Consider the following 27717-nt stretch of genomic DNA (forward strand, 5'->3'; position numbering starts at 1 on the left):
TCTTGTGACTAACTGGCTTCTGGCAAGAGTGTGATTCTGAACTGGGCTTTAAGAGACTGTCATGACAACGATATAAAAAGTGGTACTGGTGAGAAGTGAAATGCTGAAAGAGCAGCAGTCAGACTAATCAGCCCTGCAAATATTTTTTCATTCTGCCTAGCATCACCACATGCAATATTGCTTTATATGGCCAGTCAAGATACATGAGTTTGCAAATTCCTGGCTTCAGGGCACCACCATGTTCTGAGCTGAAGGACTGTGACAGCTGGAGAGTGGAGGAAAGTCTGACATGAATTTGAGTAGTATTTATAGTGTTTTCAATGCCTACCTGCTTCATTCCAGTAGGTAAAGAGTGCAGACGATCTATTCATCAGCACAGCTCTGGCAGACTAAACCTCCCAAAGGCTGTGATGATAATTAACTCCTAAATGTTGCAGTTTCTTTGAAATACACTTTCAATTCATTGAGGAAATAATTATTTCAGAATAAGCGAGTCTTTCTTAATCCAGACCTTATTTATTATATTCTGAAGCACACCTTGAAATGCAACACTGAACACAAATTTCTCTTTGATTGGTTTAATGGAAACAATTTCTCTCTTCAGCAAGCACTTGCTTTCAGAGTAAAACCTTAACATTTTACTTTTATCTGTCTTGTCAATCATTGATTTTTTTTTTCCCTGCTGGCCCCACCTGGAGATGTCATATACCTCTCAAAAGCATGTAATCTGAAAAGATGCTGAACAAAGTTTTTTATTTTTCAAACCAGTCAACTAGTTACCAGTTGACCTGACAAATGTGTCACACAAATTTATTTTTGGAAAAATTGTTCAGCTGATGCATGGCACTGGAGTGCAAGTTTCCTTAACAAAATCATAACTAATTCCCAACAGTTATTTTTCCAATTTGATACTTTGTGTCATAGACTCATATAATAATTCAGGCTGGAAGGCACCTCAGAGGGTCATCTCATCCACCTTCCTGCTCAAAGCAGGGTCAGGTATGAGATCAGGTTGCTGGGGGCTTTATCCAGTCTTAAACACCTCCAAAGATTTTAACGCAACCGCACAACCTCTCTGGGCAACCGTTTCCAATGCTTGACTATCCTCACGGTGAAAAGGTTTTTCTCATATCTTGCTGAAACCTCTCTTCTTTCAGTTCATGTCCATTGTCTCTCATCCTCTCCCTCTGCTGGTTTGGGGCTCGTGTTACTAAGGGCTGTGACAAATAAACCCTTTTATTTCTCGTCAGTATTTCTGCATGCATTAGGGAGGACAATTACAATACCCTTCAGGCTCTAAGGCAATGAATCTAAACAAAATTTTTCTGCTCATGTGCTGTATTAAAAGATGAAAACTCAGCCTTGCATGTAAGGAAAACAGAGTTTCAATGAAGATCTGACCCAGAGACTGGAGAGCACACTTTTCCTATAAAAGATGTTCTTTCATTAAAAAGACTATTGTAACCTAAACAATTTATGATATATTTTCTTTCCAAGGAACTTTTTCAATCTCACTGAGCATGCTGAAGTCATTATGCATTTACTAGAGATGCTTCTTTGTCCAGACAGACCTACTATAGGTTACATTTCTGCAGGAGATTAGAAATGATGTATTAGTAGATATCCTTCAAAAAACACTTTTTAAAGCAATATAAATCTGCATCTTCCAAAACCTGGAAGAATATATACAACAGCAAAGGAAATACAGCAAATAATCCGGGGCAAATAATATATAACCATAAGAACTTTTACCACTGTATTTATTTAAATGAAGGGAAATTTCAAAATGTGAAAGCTAAGCACTTCAATTTATTCACATATTTTAGATTAGAAGGACCAACAGACTTTTTTTTTTTTTTTTAAAGAAAGATTTCTCTTGTGGTTTCTAAAATTTTGACAGAGACATGGAATGTCTATAATGAAGCATGTCACTGCAGTGCATACAATGAAAGCCTTGTGTATATGGAAAAAACATAAAAACCAAACAAATTCAACCATTAACAAAAAAAGTTTGTCTTTAATATAAATAAAATTCAGAGTAGTGCTTTATTTTAACGCATGAAACAACAGTGGGATTTATTAACAACTACATATTTACAGTGCCTCACTGGTAAAAATACTGGGCTTTGTCTGAGATCCTAGACACTTCCTGAGAAGGCAACATGGATTGAGGATTGCTCACTATTTCAGATAAGCTAGGTGCTAAAAGGGTGGAATTAAAGCTTACTTTTAAAAGAAGTAAGATGACAAAGATGGAACTGCTGAAGCATCATGTTTATGCCCTGATCCAGCAACACTTGCACCTCAAGCACTCCCTTTGATTTCAGTAGGTCTATGTATGCTCCTAAGGGTAAACACAGGGTAAGTGTTTCAAAACCAGGAGCCTCAGAGCTAGACAACTGCTTGATTCAAAGATGGTATGGGTAGAGGAAACAGCTGTAATTAAAATGTTATATGGTATAGAGGAACACAACCTTGAATTTAAACCTGTATTCTTCTGCACGGGTGATTTCTACCACTTTACTTTTAATTTGATCCTACAAGGTCTGGAATCAAGTGACAGACTTGTGACAGCATTTTCTCCCCACAGCCTCCAAAATCATAGCGCCAGTTTAGATCTCAGTCTTTTTGGCAATTAAATAAAACAAGAACCAGATCTTTTTCAAAGTATTCACAAAATAATCTTTCACTTATAAAATAGCTGTCCCGCCATTCTTGTATCAGATCTGACCTCAGCTCTTTAGATCTAAACAGTTCTTTAAAAGTTATAAAAATAAAGAATTGATTAATATACAAATATATATTTCAGAGTGATAAGAGAATAATATTAAACAAATTCCTTTTTTAATCTACTTTAAATTAAAAGAAATGTTTTCAAAAGTCTGGGCTGAAGCAGATCTTTATCTATTGACTCTCTAATGTAACCCATTCCCTGCAGATGGCTGCATGCAACTTAATGTAGAAGATCATTACTACAAAAAGACAGTGAACATGTTTCCACTAGCAAAGCAATTCATAAAATCTGCTGTGCCAGTTTGGTTTTGGCATCTTGCTTTCAAGAACTGCAGATATTTCTAATATTAGAAACAAAACCTAAGTAATGAAAAGTCTTGAGCTTCTTTAGAAATCTGTATCTTTCCCTGGTCTTCATTAATATTTTTTTTGCAATAATCAGTTTGTTTTGTATACTGTTTGTATACAGCATAATATAAATGCTCAGCATGAATGCACATGTATGTACAAAACCAGTCAGTAATTCAGTTAAAGGATATGCCTGCTCACTGGGTCATTTAATACTTTCACAATACCACATTTTTCTGTAATATCCATAACAACATCATCTAGGTTGCTCCCTTCTTCCTCTGAGATGCTCATGCATGTTTCCCGTCCATTTATCTCAAGCAGCCGAAACAGCAAGGAACATTCTTGAAAAACCTATAATACTCTTCCTGAATCTGGAATAAAAATATTGAATTAGAATACAAAATGGATTTATTAATAGGTCTATATGTCTTTTAACTACTTCTGTACTTCTTCCATAGCTAGATGTTTTAAGGTGGGGCTGCTTTTGACTTTAGGAGAGAATACTTGGGAAAGTGTGGGTAGCAGGAATCCTGCTGCTAACTGGAAAGACTGGAAGTGAGTTTTATTGCACGCGTTCTGTTATTTCATTGGGTTAATAGCACTATAACCAGTTTTACAACTTTAGAAAACGTTTTTCCATGTTTCATACATTGGATTTAAAACTGGGCGGAAATACGTGAGAGGGTGAAAATTGGGCAGAGGTTCTGACTCCAGTGACGGCAACAGGAATATTTCCCCTCTTCCCTCCTCTCCCCCATCAATAGCACAAGAATTTCCTCCCTTGTGCTCATAAAAAGTTTGCACCACAGCACCATTGTAGGGCTGGGCACCTGCCTGTGTAGGTACACAAGACTGCTGGAGTTGCTTCCCACATGGAATGGGACACTTACCTTCCTAGACAACACACAAAGAAATATGAAGATGAACATCCCCTGGAATGCATTAAAGATTGTAAAAAGATATGCAGTAACCACAGATCCCTGTACGACGTGGAGGACCCCGAAGATCCAGGTAGCCCCAAGAAGGAACAGGAGAGCAAGAGCGCCACGGGCACAGGATCTAGACAGGAAAGAAACATTGGGAACAACATGAAGGCGCATGCTACTTTCCTTCCTTCACTGCTTTGGATGGTGAATGCTGCCTAGGCAGTTTTTTAATCAGCTGCAAAAACCTGAGAAGTGCAAACGCATGGGCTGCTCTTTAGGGTGTGCTCTAACACTGTGGCACGAGTAGGCTCACATAATCACTGCAGAAGAGCAAAGGAGTAAAACTGGAGGGCCTTAAAACACTGGCTTCTTTAATCTTCAGATATGTTTTCTCTGGTGTACTGCAGCGCCATATGATTTGATTTAAATCTACTGTTAGTGTAATTCCCCAAGGAAAAACATATGTCTGTTATGAAGCATTCCCCCACTTTTCCTCCTCCCCCTTATCCTCCTCAAAAAATAATCCAGAAAAATGTACAGTGTGCTCTTAGGTCAGCGCATGTGCATGACATCAAAGGGTTCTCAGGCTGCCTCTCAGCTTCATTGCAGAAGATGGTGCCAGTTGTAAAACTAGACTTTCTTTCATTCTTTCTCTTTTTAAAAAAAAATTGTTTCTATAACACAAATGCTCTCAAACAGTTTCTGGGTCAGCATATTGATGCTTTAAAATTATAGGAACTGAGTGGCTGTGATTTTTTTTTTCCCCCAACATGCTGTAGAGCCCTGTTCACAGACTTGAGCAAATTACAGCATGTTGTCTTGGAAATGAAGCCACTGATTACTTTCTTATTCATTCTCAGCCCAGTCATTGCAGGACTTCCTTTGAACAACAGACATTTTTAGCACTGTTCCTCTGAAAATGAATAATTTTCAACTTCATTAAAACCAGCTCACCACATGAAGCTACGAAGAGTGAAGAATAAGAGAAAGTAATCAATCAAACAATTGCTAAATCCTAACTATAAATCTAGTGCAATGCATTGAAACTGCAGGAGTGTTCCTAAGCAACACAAACAGTAAGTTGTTTTCAATGTTCCCTGTAGTACACTTCAGCTTTTCCTGCACAAACGGTTTTCAAGGTCCCTATAAATCAGTTTTAAAGAGAGTGAGTTGATGGAAAAATCATAGCAGCATGCAAAGTAAAAATCCTGGAGAGTATCCCCTCCCAATGCCACAGAAGCACAATGTCCTACTGTAGACTTTTTACAAATAATGTGAATGGCTTGATTCTCATATCACTGTATTACTTGTTACTTCAAGGGAAATATTTTGGTCCTAATTCCGGCTTAACTTTGGAAATCTGGTTTGGCTTGCATAGAAGCTGTGGAAAACACTTCAGAATAAAAGGACTATTACTTCCTTAACCTTACCATCAGGTTTTACCCTGTTAGTATGGGTTGATATGGGCCACTCGTATTCCTTGTACACATTTCACACAACCCCAGTGTGAAAGGTATACAAGGTATTCCTCAATGGGAATAAAGATTGCAAAAACTACCTCCAAATCTATATGAGGGGATAACAGAAAAAAAAAAAAACACTTTATTTTTCTACAAATCTTCCAGAAGATTAAATTGTTATTTTTGAATACCCACTTTCATCTCTGGATGTATTTTAACTTACAGAAGGTAGAGTTTGTATTAAATGTCAAACTTACCTTATATTTTCGTAACAACTAACTTCTGGCTTTAACATTGCAGTGTGTCGAAATACTTTATAAATAATCACTCCGAAAGCCAACAAATTAACCTGGGGGGAGTGAAGAAAGGAACTTTTAGTTGAAACCAGGATGCATTTGAATTTCAATAACTGATACACATTTAAATGAAACAAGCCAGATAAAGTTTCTGTGTATATGAAACCTACAGAATCCAGTGCCGGGAGGGGAAAGACCCCACGCTTTTCTGATCCACTTCTATTAAAAAAATATGAGCCCTGTAATAAACATTGATCAAACAGGGCTGTAACTCTACATTATCTCAACAGTATCACTACCAACAGTCTGCAAATGTTTATTGATTTTATTGGTAAATCTCTTTGATTTCCTGCTGAATATTTTCTTAAAGTGGATATATTGAGAAAGAGAAGAGAAGAGAAGAGAAGAGAAGAGAAGAGAAGAGAAGAGAAGAGAAGAGAAGAGAAGAGAAGAGAAGAGAAGAGAAGAGAAGAGAAGAGAAGAGAAGAGAAGAATGGAGAAAACCCCAAAAGCACCCCCCCGGATTTTCTATTGTACTGTATCATGTAGATCTAGAAAAAATGTATGTCTTTTGTTGCTGAATAACATTAATAACATCATATATTCTGAGGTCTTTGGGGTGTGAAAACTTTCAAGTGGCACAAAAAAACTTTGAGGTTTACACAAAGAATTTCTAAAAAACTAACCTTCATTGAAAGACTCCTTGCTGCATATTCTCTCCTGTATTTTATATTTGTTTCATAGGTGAATAATTTCAGTATGTTTTTTTTCCTGCCTTCTTTATAATGGCATCACTTTATTTGAGTTTGAAACAGAAAAAAGCAACTAAGAGGAGCAGTTTTGCAAATGATGCTCAATTATGGTTCTGAACCTCTGTTTGCTTGGCTAGGCTTCACTGATCTTTCATTTAAATTTATACTGTGTTCTTTTAACAATGTGGATGGGTTTGCTTTCTTGCTTTAAAAAAAATTTCTTATTTTGCTTTGCAGGACTTAACATCAGAATCTATTAAAAATGTTTGTAAATGAACCAAATTTTAGCTGGATGTCATACAGGTACTACTTGTAGAACCTTGGTTGTAATTGTTTGGCTGGTTCCTGTGGGCTTCCAGCTGTAGAATGAATAGAATTACGTCTTCCCCAACTTTTTTCTCCAGAAAGACTGTGTGATTTTCCTCCTTTTCTTTAAAGAAAAATATCTTCTGAGATGAAAACAAAAGGCTGCTGTAGGAGCACAGCATCACTGTAAAAAGAATCACTTTCATTTGTTAACACTTGTTATGTATGTCCTTAGAACATTTTTGTTGTGTCAAGGGGGGAGTATCTGATATTAAATGCAGGCTCTGCTTTAATTAGCTGCATCTTCATACTTTAATACAGCATAATGTATTTACAATTTGATAAGACAGGAGATAGAGCTGATTAGCAGTTTAGGGAATTAATCCTTCACTGAATACCTTGTACTTGCGCTGATCGTGAAAGCTATTCTGAAGCTCCTTATATTTAAAATTGTAATCTATAATATCTCCTAAACCAGCAATTTTTCAAAGTTAATTATAAGTCAGTCAGCAGTTGTGGGTAATTATATGCAGTCTTACTTTTAATCTTATATTTGTTGGTGAATAATGTATCAAATAACTTAGTGCACACACTGTAATCTGCATAACCCACCTAATGTATTTATTAATCTGAAAAAGGTTGGGGGAAATGTGATCAAAGTACCATGAGCACGGAGAATACACACCACTTCTTCTTCAGAAACTGCTACCAAGATTGAAAGCACAAACCACACGACCAGCCTTCCTCTCTGCTGGCCCGTCACCAAGATCACTTATATCAAGGAGAACCTTCCTATTGCCATTAATAGTCTCTGTAAGAAGCTCTGTGGGCCAAACCCCGTTATTCTTCAGCAACATACACCAGCTGCAGAACTGGGAAGTTTTGCGGAGCAAGGATGGGGCGGGCAACAGGCAGATGTGGGGCCTCACAGCAGCGAACTCCATTTCTCTTTGTCCCAGTGGGGCTCCTTTACACAAATACTATTTACACTGTCCGTTGCACAGGATAATAGGATTTGGCCCTCTGCATTAAAGTAATACCCATTAACTATGATCTTTTCATTCATCAATTCATTCTAATGGGAATAATCTGTACGTTTCGGGGGAGCGGGAGAGGTTAACGCCGGCTTCTCGGAGTCAGCTGCCAGAACACAATTACTGTACAATACGTCTCAGGTAGCCTCGCAGGAGGTAGTGTTACAGGGTAATGAGGGTGAGCTTAACTTCTGAAATACCCGGTCATTTCCAAGATTTATTAAAGTCTTATGCCCGTTTTTGCCCCATTTTGAATCGCTCCATTAATAAAAAGTATGTATAGTAAAGTGCACAGACTGCCTTTACACAATGTTCAGTCTCTCAAAACAGTAGCTTTTAGGAAATGTAGCAGGTTTGGGGTTTTTTTTCTTTTTTTCCTTTCCTTAGTTAGAGGCTTCTGGAACTGCATTTTGTCCTCTGGAGGACAAAGTAACAAAAAAGTAGTTGTCACTGTCCTGTGACACAGAGATGCAGCAAAACTTGAGGGAAAACAATAGCATGAACTCATGAGTAAATCAAGGAGAAAAATCTAGCTAATGTTAATAATGTGCCAAATATGGCATTTAGAGAAAACTGGTAATCCAACAGGTATCCCCAATTTAACATATTCTGCTTCAGCCTGATACTCTGCATGCTCCTTGCTGTGCCCATACCAGTAGCCTCAGCTATTTCTGGGAGATGTAAAGTAAAAAGTTGGCATCGGACAGTTGGTCTGAGTAGGAATACTGAGGATTTGGACTGATTAAGACCAAAGGGGAAATGGCCTTTACTAACTGATATCCCCAAAGACCAATACATATTTCAGCAAATGGGATGGGAAGTCAAATCACCCAAAATGCATGGCCAAAGATACAACCACTTAAGATGTTTGAATTTTTATCTGAAACTGAGCTTCAAATGAGCAGAAATGTAAGCAGTAGGCTGTAAAAGTAATCTAAAATAGCACAAGGAATCCTGGAGTCCCAAATCTTCCAGCTGGGACAACCTGAGGGACTTCTGGATGAAAGAAACAGAAACATCTAAAAAGGCTTCAGCTGCTATTTGTAGCCAAATATTGTGATTTATACTTACTTTGGTTGTAATCGCATGTTTTCATTTTTGTAATTAAAGCACAATCTTCAGATCTTGTTGAATAAACCTTTGATGACGTTATAATTAAGGCTGCCTTAAGGTGACAGGCAAGGTGAATAAGAATGAAATGGCAAAAACATAAGGTACACCGTCTCCGGAGAGGCAGCAAGCTGGAGAAGAGCAAGATGTGCAGGCAAGTGTGAAAGCGAGCTGAGGACAGACTTTGCTCGGGCCTGGAAAGGGCCAGCCTGGGGACTACTGCTGCCACACACGGCTTTGGGGAGAAGTTACCTGTATAATGAGCAAAGCTACTCTGCAGCTGTGGGCAAACCCAAAGCGTGAAATGTTGTGGCATGGCCACAGTTTTATCAAGTGAATAACGACATTACAGTGTGACACAGTAAGTTCTTGTGCCTTTGTTTTCAGTGTTATTACATGGCTGAGCAGTCAGAGAAACTGCTGCATGTCCTAAGAGGGGCTTCTCGGCAAGTCTAATAGGCTAAAGGGGAATTGCATTGATTCCAAGCCCAGAACTGAATTCTTTTATTTTTATATATATATTTATTTATTTAACAAACTGCCCCAAACTGCTATTGGGCAAACAGTGCATTCAGGCCTTACTATTTCACAAAGCAAACCTCTGACTTTTTCCCTGCAAGCCCAATTCTGTGAGGTGCTCAGCATCCTCAGCATCCTCAGCTCTCCCTCCCCCTGAGATTCAGTGGGAATCAGGTTTCACTCAGCATGCTCAGGTGCACTACAGACTAATTTTAATAATTAATCTATTTCTTCTTTCTTTTTTCTTTTTTTTTTTTTTAAGTGGTTAATCAAAGACAAGGACTGATATAGGAACACCCTCCGCTCATAGCATCTTCAGGGAATTATTTCTCCTTAAAGATATTTGTAAAAGTATTTTTAGCTCTCTTAAATTCTAGAAACGTTGCAATATATTTATGAACAAATGGTAGGAAACTTAATATATATATATGAAACAGACATTAAATAAGGGCAATTACTAGGATCCCATAAAATCAAGATTCTGTAGATGTGGGCAACTACATTTATGTATCTGTATAACCCAGGATAATCTCCAAGGAGCCACAATTCTGGAGGAGTTAGGTATTATTGTACAGCCGTGACTGAGGATGGCAACTGTTTGGTTCATCTCTCTTGGGAAGATCACTTGTGTGAAAGGTCATGAGGATTTAGGATTTTGGAGTGACTTCTAGCCCCATTAAACCAATGACAGAATTTCTGCTAAATGGCAAAACTCCCATTGCCTCCACTGTTGTCAAGGCTTTACCTCTACACATCATAGAGAGTGGCAGTCTCAAGGGATTCAGGGGCAAGAGTGGACATTGCTGTGGGTTTCAGTCTGCAGATTTAACACTTGCATGTATCATGGATACACACTGTGATATAGAGCAGGGTAGTGAAATTTTTGGCAGCTGTGTTTTGGGGATCTCTATGGTACAGTTCCCGTGTTCATGGCTGTGATGGTGGGTGAGGTACAGGAGGCATGCAAGGAAAAGTTAAGAGCTGTCTAGAGTGGTACAAGTCCTAGGATCAGATCTTATCCACAGCATCAATCTAGATAATTTCCTCTTGTAAAGAAATTCACAGGAGACAAAAAGCAATTGCAAATTCAAATAAATTAATAAATTTCCTGGTGCTTTCCTAATCATCTTGTCAACATTAAGCAAATTTTGCCAAAGGAATTAGCTGGGGGAGCACTGTTCAATCAGTTGCATGTATTTTAGGATAGGATGGGGGAAAACGATGTGAGGTGTTAACCTACCTCCACTAGAGCTAGGGTGGCTAAATCTGTTTGCAGGTTTGCATTCCTCCCTCTGTCTCAGTTCTCCCACAGCTAACTGAAGAGAGTACTTCTGCATAGGCTTCTGTAACCAAGGAAATCTGTTCAACAGTGGGCATGGGTAGAGCAAACCACTGCTGCTTCTGCTTCTACTCCTAGCAGTTCTGGGACCTCCACAGCAGAATTTCACCCATCCGCAGTTAGTAGAAGAAAATAATAGAGTTGTGTATATATTAAGACATAATAATATTTACTCGCTTCTTTTTCCCAAGATGAGGATCTAGAAGACCACTGAGAAACAATCTATTGTCTAAGCAAATTAAAAACTTCTCTGTTGATTACTAACTGTATTTTGCAAACTAAGTAATAATATAAAAATGAGCACGTAGGTCTTAAAATCCTAAATGCTCTAAGCTGTTGGAGTTCTGCTAATAGCACATTGCTTAGCAACTGCTATATTTAAAATAGGTCCTTAATGCCACTGTTAAATGTACGTATTTTACATACTGGAAGAGTAACATAATGTTCTATCCTCAAGTAAATATGATGTTAGTGCTTCACACTGCATGAAACACTCTGTGTAGGTACAGAATGATAGCTATTTTTAGTTAAGCACTGAATGGTATGAAATACACAAAATTTAATAAAGCATGCAAAACATCTGCCTGCAAATAAAAATATTTGCACTCATGTTGAAGAGTTGTAGTTTCTTTCATAATTAATTACAATTAAATTGTAAGATACTGAGTGAAGTGATATATCATCATTTTGCCCCATCAAGGTAGCTGACAGCTGTCAAATTTGGCAACTAAGAAATCTTTTTTTCCTTCCTCTCCCCTCCCTCCCCCTCTCCCTTTTTTTAAGCAAGACAAAAGAGCACTTGAAAGCTCAGAGGGAAACAGTCCATCTTTCACTTCGGTAGCTCAGTTAGCACCTGGACATCTGGTAAAATGAAACAGAAACGAGAGGCATTCAAGAAAATTTTGTCCGACAATTTTTTGTTGAAAAATGTCAGTTCATTAGCACTAAAAGACATTTACTGGTTTAGACTATACTTTCACCAGGAAAGGCTTCCTGACTAGGGTAGCTTTTCTGATTAAAACCAGAAAGGACACTCCTGAACAATGAAAATCCCTGTGGACAGGGCATTTATCCAGGATGTTGGAGACATGGGCACAGTTTTCTGCTGTACTTAATATTCAGACTAGGCTATGACCCTTAGTTTCTCCAGCCTCTGTACCAGCTATTCACTGCTATTGCTCTGTCTGCCCTGCTGGATCTATTCCGTTCCATATAAATAATTAAATATTCACTGGAGCAGGGAGACCTGGGTCTCCCTCACCCCCCAGTTCCTCATCCAGGACTATCTAAAGACAGTTCTTTTTTAACAGTGGTGTATTTGTTTAATATGACTGAGTTTTTTGAGGCTATTTCCAATATACATGCATTTATAAAATGAAAAAGGAATTAGTAATTTCATATATGATATCCTTGCGTAAAAGATACGCTCCAGCCTTTCAAAAATTATTAAACCACTTTAAATACCAGCCTTTTAAGGCTCTCTACAAAGAAGAGAAGGTATAAGAAAGAGGCAGCTAATTCTAAAGATTCAGGCATACTAGTTCTGATTCAGTCTGAGCACTTTACATTCAAACTTCAAAAACGAAACCCCCAAATCATTCCCTTTTCCTTTCTTAGTCTCTGTCTCAATAATTGATGAAACCATCTATATGCTGATGTCAGATCTCACAAAAAAGAATGAGAAAATTTCTCCTGCTGCTCTCTTAGGCATATACTTGAATTTTTTACATATATCATATTGAATTTGGCTTTTTCAAAAAATGTCTGAAGTTCAGAGCAGCTGTATCTGTATCAGTCTTTACAATGACCCTCATTAGGAGTGTTTGAATTAATGAGCTTGTGGTGGTCTGAATTCTGCCACAGAGAGCAATACATTTCTGTCTTCCTGGCTGTATAGCTAATGGCTGGGTAAAATGACAATATTCAGTGGGTCATCGCTATTTCAGTCAGGGGAGAACGGAATTAAGCTATTAACAATACAACAGTTTAAGCTTCAAAATGAAAATGTATGCCATATTAATTGCACAAAATTGGACACAAGCTGGCAGTCAAACAGTATGGGTTTGTCTCCTGACTGATTTATCTCATTATCATGTCTCCGGTGAATATACCTTCTCGAATGCTTTAGGTATACAACAGTAGTCTTATCTTGGAATAGAAAATGTAACAAAAACATTAACCGACCCCCTTTAGGCTATATTTTGGGAAAATATTTTCAATAATGCAGGATTAGAATTTCATTATTCTAAGATTTTAATAATTTCACTTATTTTAAAAGTTTAAACATAGCTAAATGAATTTATTTCAAACCCTGTCTCTGGAAATACATAACTTTCACATAGGGCTGCACTTTATTTATGAATACTTCAAAGTTGTTCTTTTAAATACCTCAAGCTGTAGATTTAGGTTCAATTAAATGTTTCCTTTATATTTTTAGAACACTTATAACAAGCTGTAAATAAATATATAAATAAATGGGGTTTCTATATTTTTCATCAGAGAAAACAGCTTCTCAGACTTCTGGATTCAATGTTGTTTCTTGGATTGCAAAGCTAAGCTCATACTGACCTAAACATTTTTATTTTACCCCAGTTCTGTAGCCAAGGGCGGGAGAAACTATCTAGTTTCCTAGATAGTTCGGTATCTGACCCCAACCATAAATATTAGCCCAGCTAGGTTCAGTGGTAGGAGTAGAGTCTATCATGCTCGCACTGTAATTAATTAGTAGATTTATTCTTCTCCTATTTCAAGAAACTTTTGTGAAGGTATATTTACTTGAGAGTTGGCAATGACATAAATCAGGCTGTTTAATGAACTGATTCCAGGTGCATCAAAGACTTCAAACTACATGTTACATTTCTCCTATGGTTTCTTTGCATAAATGCAAACCTGTCTTAGGCTGCATCTGTAGCCTTATGCAGGAGCTCTGCAGAAGTATTTCTACCTGGCAAAGAGGACTGAAATAGTCATATATTATCTTTTAGCATGAGTAGCTTCAGTGAATGGATGAGCTACTAGAAGCGAGGCAGCATCAGGAGCACGACTGAGACGTCGAGTCTGACAACAGGCTATACTTGCCATTTTGGAAGTATGAGTAATTGGCAGAAAGCTGTCCATGCCTTCCACAATTTGCCAAATCCTCTACAGAATTTGGTCCTTTGCTTTTAGAAATATTCATGATTCTGTGTGGATGCGGTCATAAGATCCCATGCTGTGTCTTAAAATCTTCTCAAGTCTACAAAAAGCTCGTTCAATGACCAAGTGAGATTTCCATGTGTATTCACACACAATTACTACTGTGAATTTAAATTTGCTTCTCTAAATGCCTGTGAGCAATGAATCAAAGGGGCAGTAAAATAGTGGAAGAAAATGTGATTTGAATTAGAAAATACGTAGTGTGGATGTAGTCACTATGTAATTAGTAAGAAAGTCCAAAGACACCATCAGTCTGTTAACTATCTAAAGCAAACCTAAGGTATCCTTTCAATGAACAACTTAAAATAACTATATGTGTTTATAGTAATAGTGCTTATAGCAAGAAAATGTAAAGAATCACCAAGAGAATATTAAGCAAATAAAAAAGAAAAAAGACTGATTCAGACAGTTTTGTGGCTTTCCAGAAAAAAATATCCATTGAGGCTTAATATGCATGGATAGGTTAAAATAGTGGTCACAGTTTATCTTGCTAGAAAAGAAGAAGGATGCCTAAGACGTTGACCTGCACTGAGCAGTGGGACATCTCAGGAAATCTGCACAACCAGCTGGCACCTGCGGGTGCTCTTCCCCTTACCCTTGGCATCCACCTGCACTCCCTTCCCTGCTGTTTCTGCTTGCTTCACTCTTGACAACGGAGGACAAACTTGACTTTTCAAGCCTAATGTCCTTTCAATGAATCTGAGGGAGAACTTCTTCACATGCTTTTTCTTATAACACATAACACTACTAGCTATGCTGATTTTTTTAAAGACAAAAAAATTAATATGGAATATCTATTTAGGATCTTTGAGCCTTATGTGATGAATTTGTTCCTATGTAATAACATAAGAGCAAGTAATTTTCGAGTGGTAGACTAATGGCCACAGCTTCTTTTTTCAAGTATTTCCAGGGACTTTAGAACAGGGGCTTTAACGACAGAGGGAAGGAAGGAAAAACCTTAATTTTGCATGAAAGCCCTGATCTTGCTGAGAAACTGTATCCATAAGTATGGCAGTATGGAAGCTGTGGCTTGGAGATTAAAGCTGGTCCTGTCCACTGAACAGGGCAAGCACTTTCCAAATCAGCGACTATTTAGCACAGCAGGTATTGTTGTTGCTGAAAAACATTGAAGTTCAAACTAATCTGTTTCAACCAAAGTTGCAGACTCAGTCTCTAATGTCACTATATAATTAATTATCTCTACTTTATCCACAATGGCAAAAGAAATGCAACGGAGACACCTTTAACAGAAACCACAGAGGAGCTAATGAAAAGGGGACTATTATTCTTTCATAAAGAATAATAAAGCCATTGCCAGTCCCTGTAGGAAATTTATTTCCACTAAAAAAGGCAGACTGAGGAACAGGAATAGATATAAAAAAGTGTTTAAAACAGCTGTTTTCTGAAAAACGTGCAGTAAATGGTACAGAGTATACTTTTCTCATCTATCTAAGAAACATAACTAGGCATTTATCACAAATAACCCTTTGGAAAAAAAAAAGAAAACCACCACAGAATTTTCCAAAGCTTAAATATTCACTAAAAAATGTAAAATGGTGGTATGGTTTATTGTGATGGAGGTCAGACATCAAACAACTTTTTTGATAGTAATCCTTAGAATATCACGAAATATTAAGAGCAATGAAAATGAGCTCCTTCACTGGGGAACAGGAATAATGGTGTGAAGAAGCCCAAAGAGGCAGTGTAGTTGATTACACCAGTGTGGTGTGTTTGACCTCAGAAGGGCTGCTTTGTTTTCCCCCCTTTTCTTTTTTTTTTTTTTAAGTGGGAACAACAGACTGTCAGATCACGGTCAATATTGAAGACTGGGAAAATGTATAACTGTAAATTCTTTGACTATTTACTTTTCTGCAAGAAAGATGTTCAGTTTGAATGGCCTAGATTAAATACATGAAATTTGTGAGTATATGAGAAAATAGGAAAGTGGGAACAACAGACTGTCAGATCACGGTCAATATTGAAGACTGGGAAAATGTATAACTGTAAATTCTTTGACTATTTACTTTTCTGCAAGAAAGATGTTCAGTTTGAATGGCCTAGATTAAATACATGAAATTTGTGAGTATATGAGAAAATAGGAGAGTAATGGATTTGCCAGGAAATATTTCTGCATTGATTGCAGCAGTATTACTAATCCTGAATCAACCTAAATGTACAGAACTGAATAAGTATTAGAGCTGTCCAATAAGATTTGATGAATGCACTATTCCATTAATTTTACCTTTTTTTTGTTGAATAAATTATTTGACAAATAATGGTAAAATTCATCAAATAAATTATCTGATGAATATATTTTTTAAGTAATCGACTAGCTCTAATGAATATGCAGGCAGTTCCTTAATGAAAAGCATTACTCTACTCTTAGCCTGCTTTCATCACTCATATGTCACTTTTTTGTATTTTGCAACTGCAATCTGTATATTTTATTCATTTACCCATTCATTTATACATGGAGTGTTCAAAACACTGTAGTTAATCAATCACTGCAATTCTTAGATTGTTTTTGCTTTACAGTTGATTATTCATTATATTTATTACATACAGGAATGCCTAATAAAAAGAACTTGGCTTTTCTGAGGACATCTCTCCCAAGAACTATTCTTGGCTTGTATGTTCCAAGTCAAGTCTACAAAAATGCTTTGAAAATTGCAATGTGCCTTAATAAGCCATTCTTGTTGCAAACACTGCAATTACCAGTTGTTTCAAGAAACTGGAGCTTGAAGCCAAGCCAGACACCTTCAAGGTCTCTGAAAACACACATTAGAGGAGTAAAACAAAGAAGAACATACAGGAGCCACCTCCTCACTGCACAGCACTAGGATGTTTGGATAAAAGCCACAGGGAGGATTATTTGGATGATGTTCAATTTTGGAAATGTTCCAACCTCAAAGAGCAAGTCTGTATTTTGTTATTACAGAGGTGATCTCAACAAATGATACTGATAGATTTATACTGTTAAACAGCAAATTGCACCTGTTAATGTTACAACATGCCACACTTCTGAGTCCTGGTTCTTCACAGAGGTATGCCAATTTATTGTGGTAGTAGCAGTGGGTACAATAGTCAAGCCTGCATGACTCTGTCAATACTGAAAAGGTACAAATCATGTTATCATGGGTGACTCTGAAGTTGCTGCACGAAGCTCAAGGGGACAGATTTAATGGGAGAAGATTATGGGAGGGAGGTATATTAGAAGAGATACCTATAGCTGCACTATAGGCAGAGATTCTCTTCCAAATTTTCCTTTTAAAGGCTTGTAGACTTTCATAAGTACAGGATTAATAGTCTTTGCTCAGACCTTCCAAATGATGTCATTTCTACTGCCAGCTGGACAACTAATATATAGCTGTCCCTCACAATAGGTACAAGTAAAGGGACTTACTGTGCGTCCACAGAATTTAAATGGTGAAGTTTCCGAAAACATCACTGATGCAGAATAAAGCCCTTACACAGGTCTGCTCCCGCTCAACACAGAGCAGGCTGTTATGCCAGAGGTGGGGAAGGCCATGTAGAAGTTCTCCAAAATGGGAAGGAATTTGTTCTTGGCTGATATTACATGCTCATCAAAACTGCAGCCACATTACCCTGCAGACAAATGGTTATTACCATTCTACACACTTATTACAGGGAGATTATTATTATAAGAGTGTATTACAAAAGGAAAGAAAATGTTCTAGGGATTTTTTTTTTTCATTTTCATACCTTTTATCTCTGGAGCTTATATTTGTCCATGCCTCAATCAAGCATGGGTTGTAGTGTATGTGAATGTTTGTCCCTTAAAGCTTGTGATAAACTCACTTTTCTATTGAAAGTTTAAATACTTGTTATAAATAATTTCTCCATACTTGTATGCTTTGATCTAATCTAATGCATAGTTTTAGCTAAAATGGTTGTGGTTCTAAAGATTACAAGTATTAGGAGGAAGAAATAAGTTGTAGAAATTATCTTCAGCTTGCAGCTTGCTTTACAAAGGTTTAATATGCCCTTTCTTTGCTAACTCCATCTTAAGAGCTTCTGACCCACTCCTTTTCATGTACAGTCACCAATCTAACAATAATAATAATAGTTTTTAGATGGGATCAATAAGGCCATTGCTTTGCACTTAAGAATTCTAATAGAACCTTAATATTAATAAGCAAACACCTTCAGAAGTAATGTTTCTGCTTAGGCAATCAGAGGAGAACTTTGTACTCCTGATAAACACTTGAGCTCCCTGTGCTTCACTATTACTGCAGATTTAAAGTCCAAGGATGTGTTTGAAACAACGTGCCCTGAGGCAGAAAATCCACTGGTACAGAACCGGTTCTGTTCTTCATCATTTACATGCTGTCTCAAAGGCATATTACAGTATAATCCAAACCACAAATCTCCTGGGTCTCCATTCACAGAAACTCAAAGCACCATTTGGTTTTGTGGGCATTTGTCCTGACAATGTGATTAATGTTTTTGTGCAAGAATCAGGTTTGTGGTGAGCAGTTCTCCAGAGATTTGGTATCCAAAATCTCTAGGCTATCTTGGAAAACTTGCAAACTCAATGCTATTAGTAGATGAAACTCAAGATTAAAGGTAAATTTGAGGCTGCCAGATTTTGCAGCTTTCTGTATGAGGGTAACGGTACCTTATCTGGTTATCCCAGAACAAAACCAACATTTCCTTTTCAAAATCCTTAATTAGTAATTTATTTATTTATTTTTAGTTAGCTGAGGGCAGAATGGAAATCTTGGAAATTGATCGGCTTCCTTGAAGGTGCTTTCTGAGTGACACTACTTTGGAAAGAGTTTAATCTTTGTTGTGGTAGTGCCCATGCAGTATGCTCAACAGGAAGACTGGACAAGGGAAACAGGATTACTGCCACTGACGTGCCTTCCACAGAGCAGACATCTAACATCAACATATCTTCTAGAGTCAGTGCATATTTTCATAAGGTTTTCCATATTTTCCTTTGACAATAACCTGAATAGAGTGTGAGCAAATTACATAGCTGCCTGTACGCTTTGAAAACATCTTGCAGTTCAGGATTCAATTCACTATCACTCCATCAAAACAAGTTGTCCAAATGCTCAAAAAATTCACAGAGCAGACGAAGCAGCTTGTTGAAAGCAGGTTGCCTTTCCTCCCAGGTCTAACAGTGCAAAATTATGAAGAGATAATAATAAAGGTATGTGAATACCTTTATTGTGAAAACACTTTATCACAAAATACTGCCATAACACATGAAAAATAGCAAAACAGCCACAGGATTATTTGTTGTCCAGCTGCAGCTCCTTTGTGTGGCTTCACTTAGGCAAGGAGTGGGAGAAAAAAGCAGAAACTGCCTGGCTGCTATTCTCACCCATATGCAGACTGCATTGGTACATGGGGTCCCATATCAACTTCTATCACCTCCCCTTTTTTTTATAATTTGCAGGCATTGCTGGAAGATCTGGAGTGCTCAAAGATCGGCTATCGGCCTCAAAGCCCAGCTTGCAGAGTTTGTCTCTGTGGCCAGCTACACTTACATCAAAGTCACTGCAGACCTCCTCTGCCTCTATACTGTGTACCTAAGATCCTGCATCAGGCACAGCTCAGCTGGAGCTGAAAACAAGGTTACAGATGCATAAATTTGGGACATTTTGTATATTTTGATAATGCGATTTTCCTGTGCTAACAGTGGAGTGATACATCACTGCCCATAAATCTTCACCTGAGGGGAGATGAGGAACAGTAATGAGAGCAGCAACAAAAAAATCCCAACCCTGCTGCCTTCATGGAAGAAAGAGATAAGGTCCAAAGAGGAAATAGGAAATTGACAGCTTAAACCTAAGAACTGTAAGAATTCCTCCCCCCACGATTTTGTTTTACTGTAGTAACCTGTCACTGTCAGGGCCATCTGACCCCAGAAGCACTGAGCCAAGGAAGGTTATGGTGCCTTGCATCTCTCCAAGTCTGCTGTGCTCACCAAGATGGTGAGATGGGAAGGCATCACCGTCCAATTGCATCTGGTAGGTTGCTCCCAGCCTGTCCCCAATCTACAGCAGGAATTTGGAGTGGAATTTGGCCAGAATTATACCTGATACTTTATTCAGCTTTGAAATGGCTAACACATTGAGATAAAACTGTTTTAGTATCATCTTGTGTGTGTTAGATACTGCCACTTTTTCTTTTTTTATAAATCCTCGTATTTATCACCAAATAGCTTAAAAAGCAACGAAGGGTTATAACTGACTTGACCATAGACGTCATGACGTCTCACCATTGTACCTTCTCCTCCTGTTAGCTCCAGCTATTGCCAGATCACTGTCAGCCCAGTCACACACAATAATGTCCCATTACAGTTGGAATGGTTTGTTAAACTTTCTAGCACTTAGAAATGCTCCCAAGGCACCAAAAATGTCTCAATTCAGAACTGAACATATAATACCTGCCAAATTTGCAGGTTTGAAACCACTTCCAATAAGAATTAAAAAGGCCCTCTTCACAGCTGAAATAGGGCTATCAATACTTGACTCGTCTGCCCATGTGAAATAGCGGGTTCTTTTCTCTGACGTCGCAATTTAGTTTAAAATAGCTTTGATGATGACAGGGTACACACGAGTGATAAAACCATGAAGATGACAGTCTAATCTTACAAAGATGACCGATCACTGATAAGAGATTAAGTCACACAACATTTGAAAAACCAGATTATCTGTCTGCTAGGATAGTGTCTGTGTACACCTCCTGCTGAGCCATGCTGAGATGCCAACGACCTACAAAGATGCTTTTTCTTAAAAACCAGAAATGCTTTACAGAATTTCTCAAACCATTGGGATAAAAGAAAGCAAGCAAGCAAGAAAAAAAAGCTCTGATCTTATATTGAGCTTTTTTTGTCAAACGTTCATTTTTCAGGCTAGTAAAGTATTTAGATGTACAGCATATAAATAATTTAGAGACACTATAAAAAGGTCTAAATTAGCCAATTCTGCCCTATAATTAGCACTCACAGCTATGCTGGCAATGGGTGGGTGATTATTAAACACCTTTTATTATCGGTTTTATGTACCACAATAAAAAATGAAAATTATACTTACAAGAATTATTAGACATGCCGGTCCTATAAAACTCCATATAAAGTTATTCTTTGTGCTGAGCCAACATCTGAAAAGTAAACAGCAGAAAATGCTTTCAAATGTGCTATTTTGACTATTGCATATATGTTTGTATGGACACAGAAACAGTGACTTACACTTCTGTGGTGCCATAGTACTTGTACCCCAGTGCAGCGGAGATTCCAACGACCACGGCTGGACTGACGTAACCAAAGACATAGAAATTCTTGTGCAAGAAACCCTTGTTGTAGATGACTCCCACAACTATAAGGTAGAGGTGAATACCTTCAATGCACATCCATGCAAAAGCAGCTAGAAGGAAATAATGGAGTAATCCAGCAGTAATTGAACAGAAGAGCTAGAAATTCAATGAGAGAAAGCAAGAGTCATAATTCTGTTGATATGTCTCTGTTAATATAACAGCATATGCACATCAACCTAGTGACTCTAAAGTGGTGGTCCAGCAGCCCAGATGTAATGTTGATTGACAAGAACTTGGTCCATACCCACGAGCACACTTGTTCATTGGTATTTTCTGTTGCAACTGGTAAAATAAATAAACTACATTCAACTTTTAAAATTGGTGCACATCTTCCCAGAAGAATTGTGTAAACAAATTGACATGGTTGATCCATAGCTAGAGCTGAGTAGGCTATATGCTTGCCTGATTTGATAAAATTCATTTTTATGATTTTGATAACAATGTAATTAGACATCACAAGGAATTATTTCCAAAATAAATTTTATTACCACAAAGTATTTGTAAAACTATTTTTCTCAATCAATCAATGCTGGAGTGCTACCTTAGTGATAACGGATCATATTTTTCAAGTAATTTTAAATTCTATTCAGCTACTTAGTGCAGGGGTATTTTGATAATTTATGCATAATTAGATTTCCTAAAACTAATCTGAGATGTAAAAATTAACAGCCCAACTTGTATGAAAACCAACATCAAGACCTCACATGTAGAAAGTGAAGGGGTTCTCCAGCCCACAGCACAATATCTTAAATGCCAGCTTGTAATTACAGCTCTGGCCTGGCTTTTAGGGAAAACTGTTACTCGGAAGCCACCAATGTGCCTTTGTACAGCATCCAAATGAATGTGAAAAGTGAAAATTCTGAACACATTGAGACCACAATCTCAGTTAAGGTGACAAAGTTTAAATGAAACCAATGGAGAAAAGTCAATATACACCAGCTCAGATGAAGGCCCTACGCCATTAAGTGACTATTTTACATTTGCTGTTACTAAACTGGGAAATCAGTGTCATCAGAATATTCATACTGATACTATCAAATACTGGAAGTACATGGGAGATTGTATCTTATACTGTATATTTACTTTACAACATAAAATCAAGATATAAGTGAAAACCACCCACCTTATTGTTGTTCATATTAATTCCAATCAGAAAAATAAGTTCTGCCAGGAAAAGGCTGCAGCAGAGGTTTTTGTGAATTGTCGTTCTAGTGCTTTGAATTTCACTGAAGAACCAGAATGTAAAAATGCACATGGAGAGGCAAATCAACGAAATAATTATTCCTAGCTGAGTGATTCTTGTAAGAATGTTATAATTTGTAACACCCTGGGGGAAAATTATAATATAATATTTAAAAGAATAGCTTTGTACCTTCTCAAGAAAGATCTCATTCTATAATACAGTTCTTTTCTTCTTTTCTACAAAATATTAATCAAAACTGTTTTTAGAGTTTCACTGCAAATGTACACTTTGGATAATCTAAAAAGTATTGTTTTTTTTGTGAGACAGATATAATTCTAGGGGAAATTAGAAATGAACTATGTATATTCCTGCTCTTGCATTTTCCTATATTTCTTAACAAACCTTTTTATTAACATCAGTATTGCCTAATATGATTTAAAAAATCAGATCATTTTAGTGAATGACAAATATACTAGCAGTAGGACATATATTAATATGACACAAACATTTTCTAATATAAAAGGACTTATCACAGCAGTGACTTAGATAAGCAAAATTGAATAACCGTCTTACTGAATTTGCAACATGATCAAAACAAGACTCTGAAATAACAATCACTTCAAACAAATGCTATTCCAGATATGTTACATGAACATTTTCCAAAGAAACACAGGCTATTTTAATATTGGATGTGAATATTTTCTGTATAGAAATATAGTTACATTTGCTGCTTGGTATTTGCACAAAGAATCTCTGAAATACATGACTGTGCATTAGCATAAGGATGGTATTCAGCTGACCATAAATGTATCTAAGTATACTTTTTTCCTAAATAAAGGACCAGAGATTATTCTCCTCCCAGCCTTCCTTTTCAAAATAACTATATAAGTACCTGCAAAGGTTTTAAATTTGAACTGAAGACTTAGGATGCTATTTAGCAACCAGGAAATAGCCTCTATCAGCATGAAATTCACAGTGTGAGAGAACTGTCTCAATACAGTATATTCATGCTAATATTCTGCTTGCTGTCAGCTCTGATGCCTTATAAAGCTGCCTCCTGAGGCAGGACCTGAGCTCCTGCAGATCCCCACATAAAATCTGGAAATCTATAGGGCCTCTTAAAATAAGAATGACATACATTGAGTGGTCATTCTCACAATTTTGTGCTGGTCATGAGTGTCCATGTTTAATAGTCATAAACTTTAAATTGATTATGCTGTTGCACTCTCAGGAGAGAATTTAAAGCAGATTTTTAGATGCCAAGGTTAGACAAATGGGTGGCAAAGTTTTGTGAGAGAGAAATTCGGGGCCATATGGTTGCTGACCACCAACGAATGCCAGTTAAATCCCACAGTAGTCTTAAAGTGGGATTTAAAATTAAAAGCAATGCACCAAAAATAAGCACAACAGACTGTGTATTTGGAGCAAGATACTTTGCTGCATCACTGCTCTGTAATACTGCAGAAAGGACATAAGGAAATTCAAACACATATGGGAGGAATTTTGTTTGCTCTGTGCACAATAAATTGTGTGTTTGCTGAACAAAACCAAGAGACAACCTAAAGGGGCAAAAGGACGTTAAGTTGCACTGAAATAAAAACAAGGAATGAAGACAGAAGGAAGTATCAGGTAAAACACTAAATTAAAATAGCACTTACAACAGAGCCACCTGAGGACATCAAAACAGCAAAATGAGTCAGATGATTACATTTGCATGAGATATGAGTGGAGTTGGAATGTGTCAGCTCACAGCCTTCTGTAGCCCAGTTGCCATTCATTGTGTCTGCTGAGTAGTTCCAAAACGCACATTTAATATCTTTATCTGCAGCCTGGAACAGAAACAAGATGTTTTACTGATGGCAAAAGGCAGGATATTTCCCATCAAAAGACCTTTCTTACGTTAGCCAGGGCAATTCATTAAAAATTGCTTGGTACCATTGGAAGGTTGGGAAACAAAAAGCACATTCTGCAAGGCCTATTCCAGGCAATTAAAACATGGCTGGGGATGGAAGCATTTTATCCACACAGCTAACACTCCACCAGACACGTAGGCTAATCAGATTACTGAACTCTTCTGGCACTTGCAAAGGTGTTGGAATTTTTACCTACTGAAAACACTGTTATACATGCCCCTGCACCTGCTGAACATGGACTAAACCCCAAGGTTACAGCCACATCGCTTGTCCTGCTCACAATCCCTTCCAAATGACCAGTTCAAAAACTGGGACTTATTCTGTGCATTTTACAAAGAAATCTGAGAGAAATCCAGGGTCATATCACACCTGCTGTATCAGGTGCGACGACAGCGATGAATAAGACCATTAGTATTATTTATTACAGTTAGAGCTTACTAACACTAGCCAAAGATAAGGTCCCCACCGTTCTTGAGGCTGTATAAATATACACAAATTTATATAAAGGTGATCTCTAGCTCAAAAATTAGAAGGCAAGTAGCAAATTTAAAAGCTGCATAACCAAGGTTAACACTTGCCCCACTGTCCACTGCCCTACAGAGTCTTACTTTCTTGTTCATTCTGATATCTCTTTGTGCCATGTGAGGTGACTCTTCATGTAGAAGTGAAGTCAGCAAAAATCTATATATTCTGGAAATAAATTCTCAGTTTTCAATAAATGTGTTCATATTTCAGAAATAGCAAAGTTGCAATACTATAGGTTCTGCTATTACCTCCTATCGCCAGGTAAAATTTTTGCATTAATTTTGAAGCATTTCTTCACCTTTTCTTTAGTACCCTTGCTTAACCATCTGAGAAACTTTCAGAAAAAAACCACTAAAATACAGAATAGTCAAGATCCTGTAATATTCTCTGGATCAGGCATCTACATTTTGTTCATACTACAGCCCAGCAAAGATGGCATTTATGCCCTTGCTTTAATCCCATAGAGCTTTTCAGCATATCGTATTTATTGTATTGCTCTTAGGTTGTCACATTTGAGATTGTAATTTATTTCTCTAATAAGATTAAACTCACATCAGCAAAGAACCGAATTACGTATCAGTATGTCATACACTGCAGGCATGGTTACATCACATAAAATAACTAGCTATTGTTTTGTTTTATTTGAAGTTGATAAAAAACCACCCTTACCTTGACATACTTTAAGGTAAATGTTATTTTCTCGAGCTCATAGAGTGTAGGTGGATTTGAGCTAATTGCAACAGCTATAACTGATGAGCTTACTGTCTGTCTCTGCTCTGAAGTATCTTTCGAGGAGTGGTTTTTAGGCGATGAAAGCAAAGAACCAATATTGCTATACCGCAGGAAGACAACTGCAACAGTGCCTATCAATCAAACAGACCATGTTTAGTAGTTTGTGGGTTTTTTATAGAAGAACAAAATTGAAGACATTAAAGAAACAATAAACAATCAACATTATTACTGCTATTGCATAAAATATGCAAAACAGATGGAATCTTTGTGGAATACTTATAAAAGTGTTTTAGAGACAATGAAATATAGCTTTATTTAAAACAATGTAACTGCCATTAGAAATAAAAATGTGTGTTCGCATTGGAAATTCTAATGAGATATATGCATATATATTTTTTCCAGAGTAATATATGCTTGCTGCTCTTCTGCAATTGGCTACACATGTGGTGTCAGGTGTCATAAACTGAAATGGCTCAGACATGAGGTAAATACTGGGTCTCTCTGAAGAACCTGCCTTGTTTTGACTTTCGTTACATTGGAGCCAGGATGAAACCCAAATAGGGAAAACAAAGCTAAAGGTATTTTAGGATGCAGTGTGCTGATCTGAAAAAAATCTCATTGTTTTTCTCCCTGGTACCAAGAAAAACCATATTTTCAGGTGGTGAGATTCAGATTGGCTGGAAGATTAAGATTTTAAAAAAATGTAATAAAAAAAAAATTGTCTGCGTTTGTTAGGTGAGGTGGTTTAATTCCAGAGCTGTTTAAGCACATTTCTGTATTTTTAGTCATGACAGTAGTTGTAAGCCATTTCTGTACCACTCCAAGGTCGAAGCCAAGATCTTGACCCTGCTGGTTTTGGTACTGAAGAACACATGGTCTTGCCCCAGTGAGCTACTCTCTAAATAGAAAAGATGCACCGATTTTTGGAAGAGAAGTCACAAAGGGATCTGAAGGCAAAAGTCCAAGGTCACACAGCAGATCTACAGCTAAGAAAAGGATAAAATTCAGCTCTCTGGTACCAAGACCACTGTTAAAACTCACTGGATACCCACTGTGTGATTGGTAGTGTCAGAAACATCAGTCTTGAGATAACGAATAGGTAAAACGATAAAAAAGGTGATTTGATTCCTCTGTAATTAGTTCGGTCTTGGTAAACTCACATTTGATTATTTACTAGTGGGTACAAGTCTATCCAAAGTGTTCATTAATCCACCTACTCTCTAACCTTTGCCTCTTACCATTAGGATGAGATTCCTCTCTCTTCTTTGGAGAGATCTTTATGTAATCTCTCCCCATGTATACATGAGGGTGAATGTGTTTCATGTGGTGCGAATCAAAAGCAAAAACCTTGAGTGCTGCAAAAGAAAAAAAATACTGTACAAATCACAGCTCTATTACGGTCTACCATAATTTACAGTTAGGTTAATAAATGTGCTATTGGATTGCATAATTACCACAAATTTTAAGAATGTATCATTGTGCCAAATATTTCAAGAAAAATGCTATTAATATATAATGTTTGCTTAAACCTCTATGTTTTGTTATTTTCATGCATACATTTTGCTCTCATACTTTTTCTCTTTCCATGAAAAATATAGTCCTTTATTTACCTTGCATTAAATTAGGCACTGGAAAGAATAATGTAGGTTACTTTAGGAAGAGCTATTGCTTTATTAAAAATGCATTTCTGAAAGGGACCACAAATCACAATTACAAAAAGCAAAGCATAAAATTCTCTACTGAATAGTAACATTTGATAAAAGCCAATTTTTGAAAAGTATATATTTTATAGTTATCTACCCATGCTACCAAATGCACATTGCACCATGAAATAATGATGTGTCTTGTCAAAAAGCAAACAAACAAGCATCACCCCTCAGGACAAAAACTACATTAGAGGACATTGAGCTCTTTACTTGGTTCATTATAGTGCTGAGTTTCAATCACCCAGGATGGGAAGAAAAAAAAGTCAATCAGGCCTTTTTTAAAAAAA

General features: G+C 37.2%; 1 protein-coding gene across 2 annotated transcripts in view; it reads right to left on the bottom strand.

The window, feature by feature from the left end:
* Positions 1-500: 500 nt before the first annotated feature.
* ADGRL4 (adhesion G protein-coupled receptor L4) overlaps positions 501-27717 on the bottom strand; it is an 80247-nt gene continuing 53030 nt past the window's right edge. For both annotated transcript variants that reach the window (XM_014939467.1, XM_014939466.1), the window contains 9 exons: positions 26963-27079; positions 25662-25855; positions 24213-24383; positions 22495-22698; positions 21247-21467; positions 21092-21158; positions 5728-5819; positions 3975-4143; positions 501-3455 (listed from right to left, as the gene is read on the bottom strand). In XM_014939467.1, the coding sequence (XP_014794953.1) occupies positions 3393-3455; positions 3975-4143; positions 5728-5819; positions 21092-21158; positions 21247-21467; positions 22495-22698; positions 24213-24383; positions 25662-25855; positions 26963-27079 (1298 nt within the window). In that variant the 3' untranslated portion in view covers positions 501-3392. The remainder of the gene's footprint in view (positions 3456-3974; positions 4144-5727; positions 5820-21091; positions 21159-21246; positions 21468-22494; positions 22699-24212; positions 24384-25661; positions 25856-26962; positions 27080-27717) is intronic.

Source organism: Calidris pugnax, unplaced genomic scaffold (assembly GCF_001431845.1).
Source record: "Calidris pugnax isolate Ruff unplaced genomic scaffold, ASM143184v1 scaffold18, whole genome shotgun sequence".
Lineage (NCBI taxonomy): Eukaryota > Metazoa > Chordata > Aves > Charadriiformes > Scolopacidae > Calidris > Calidris pugnax.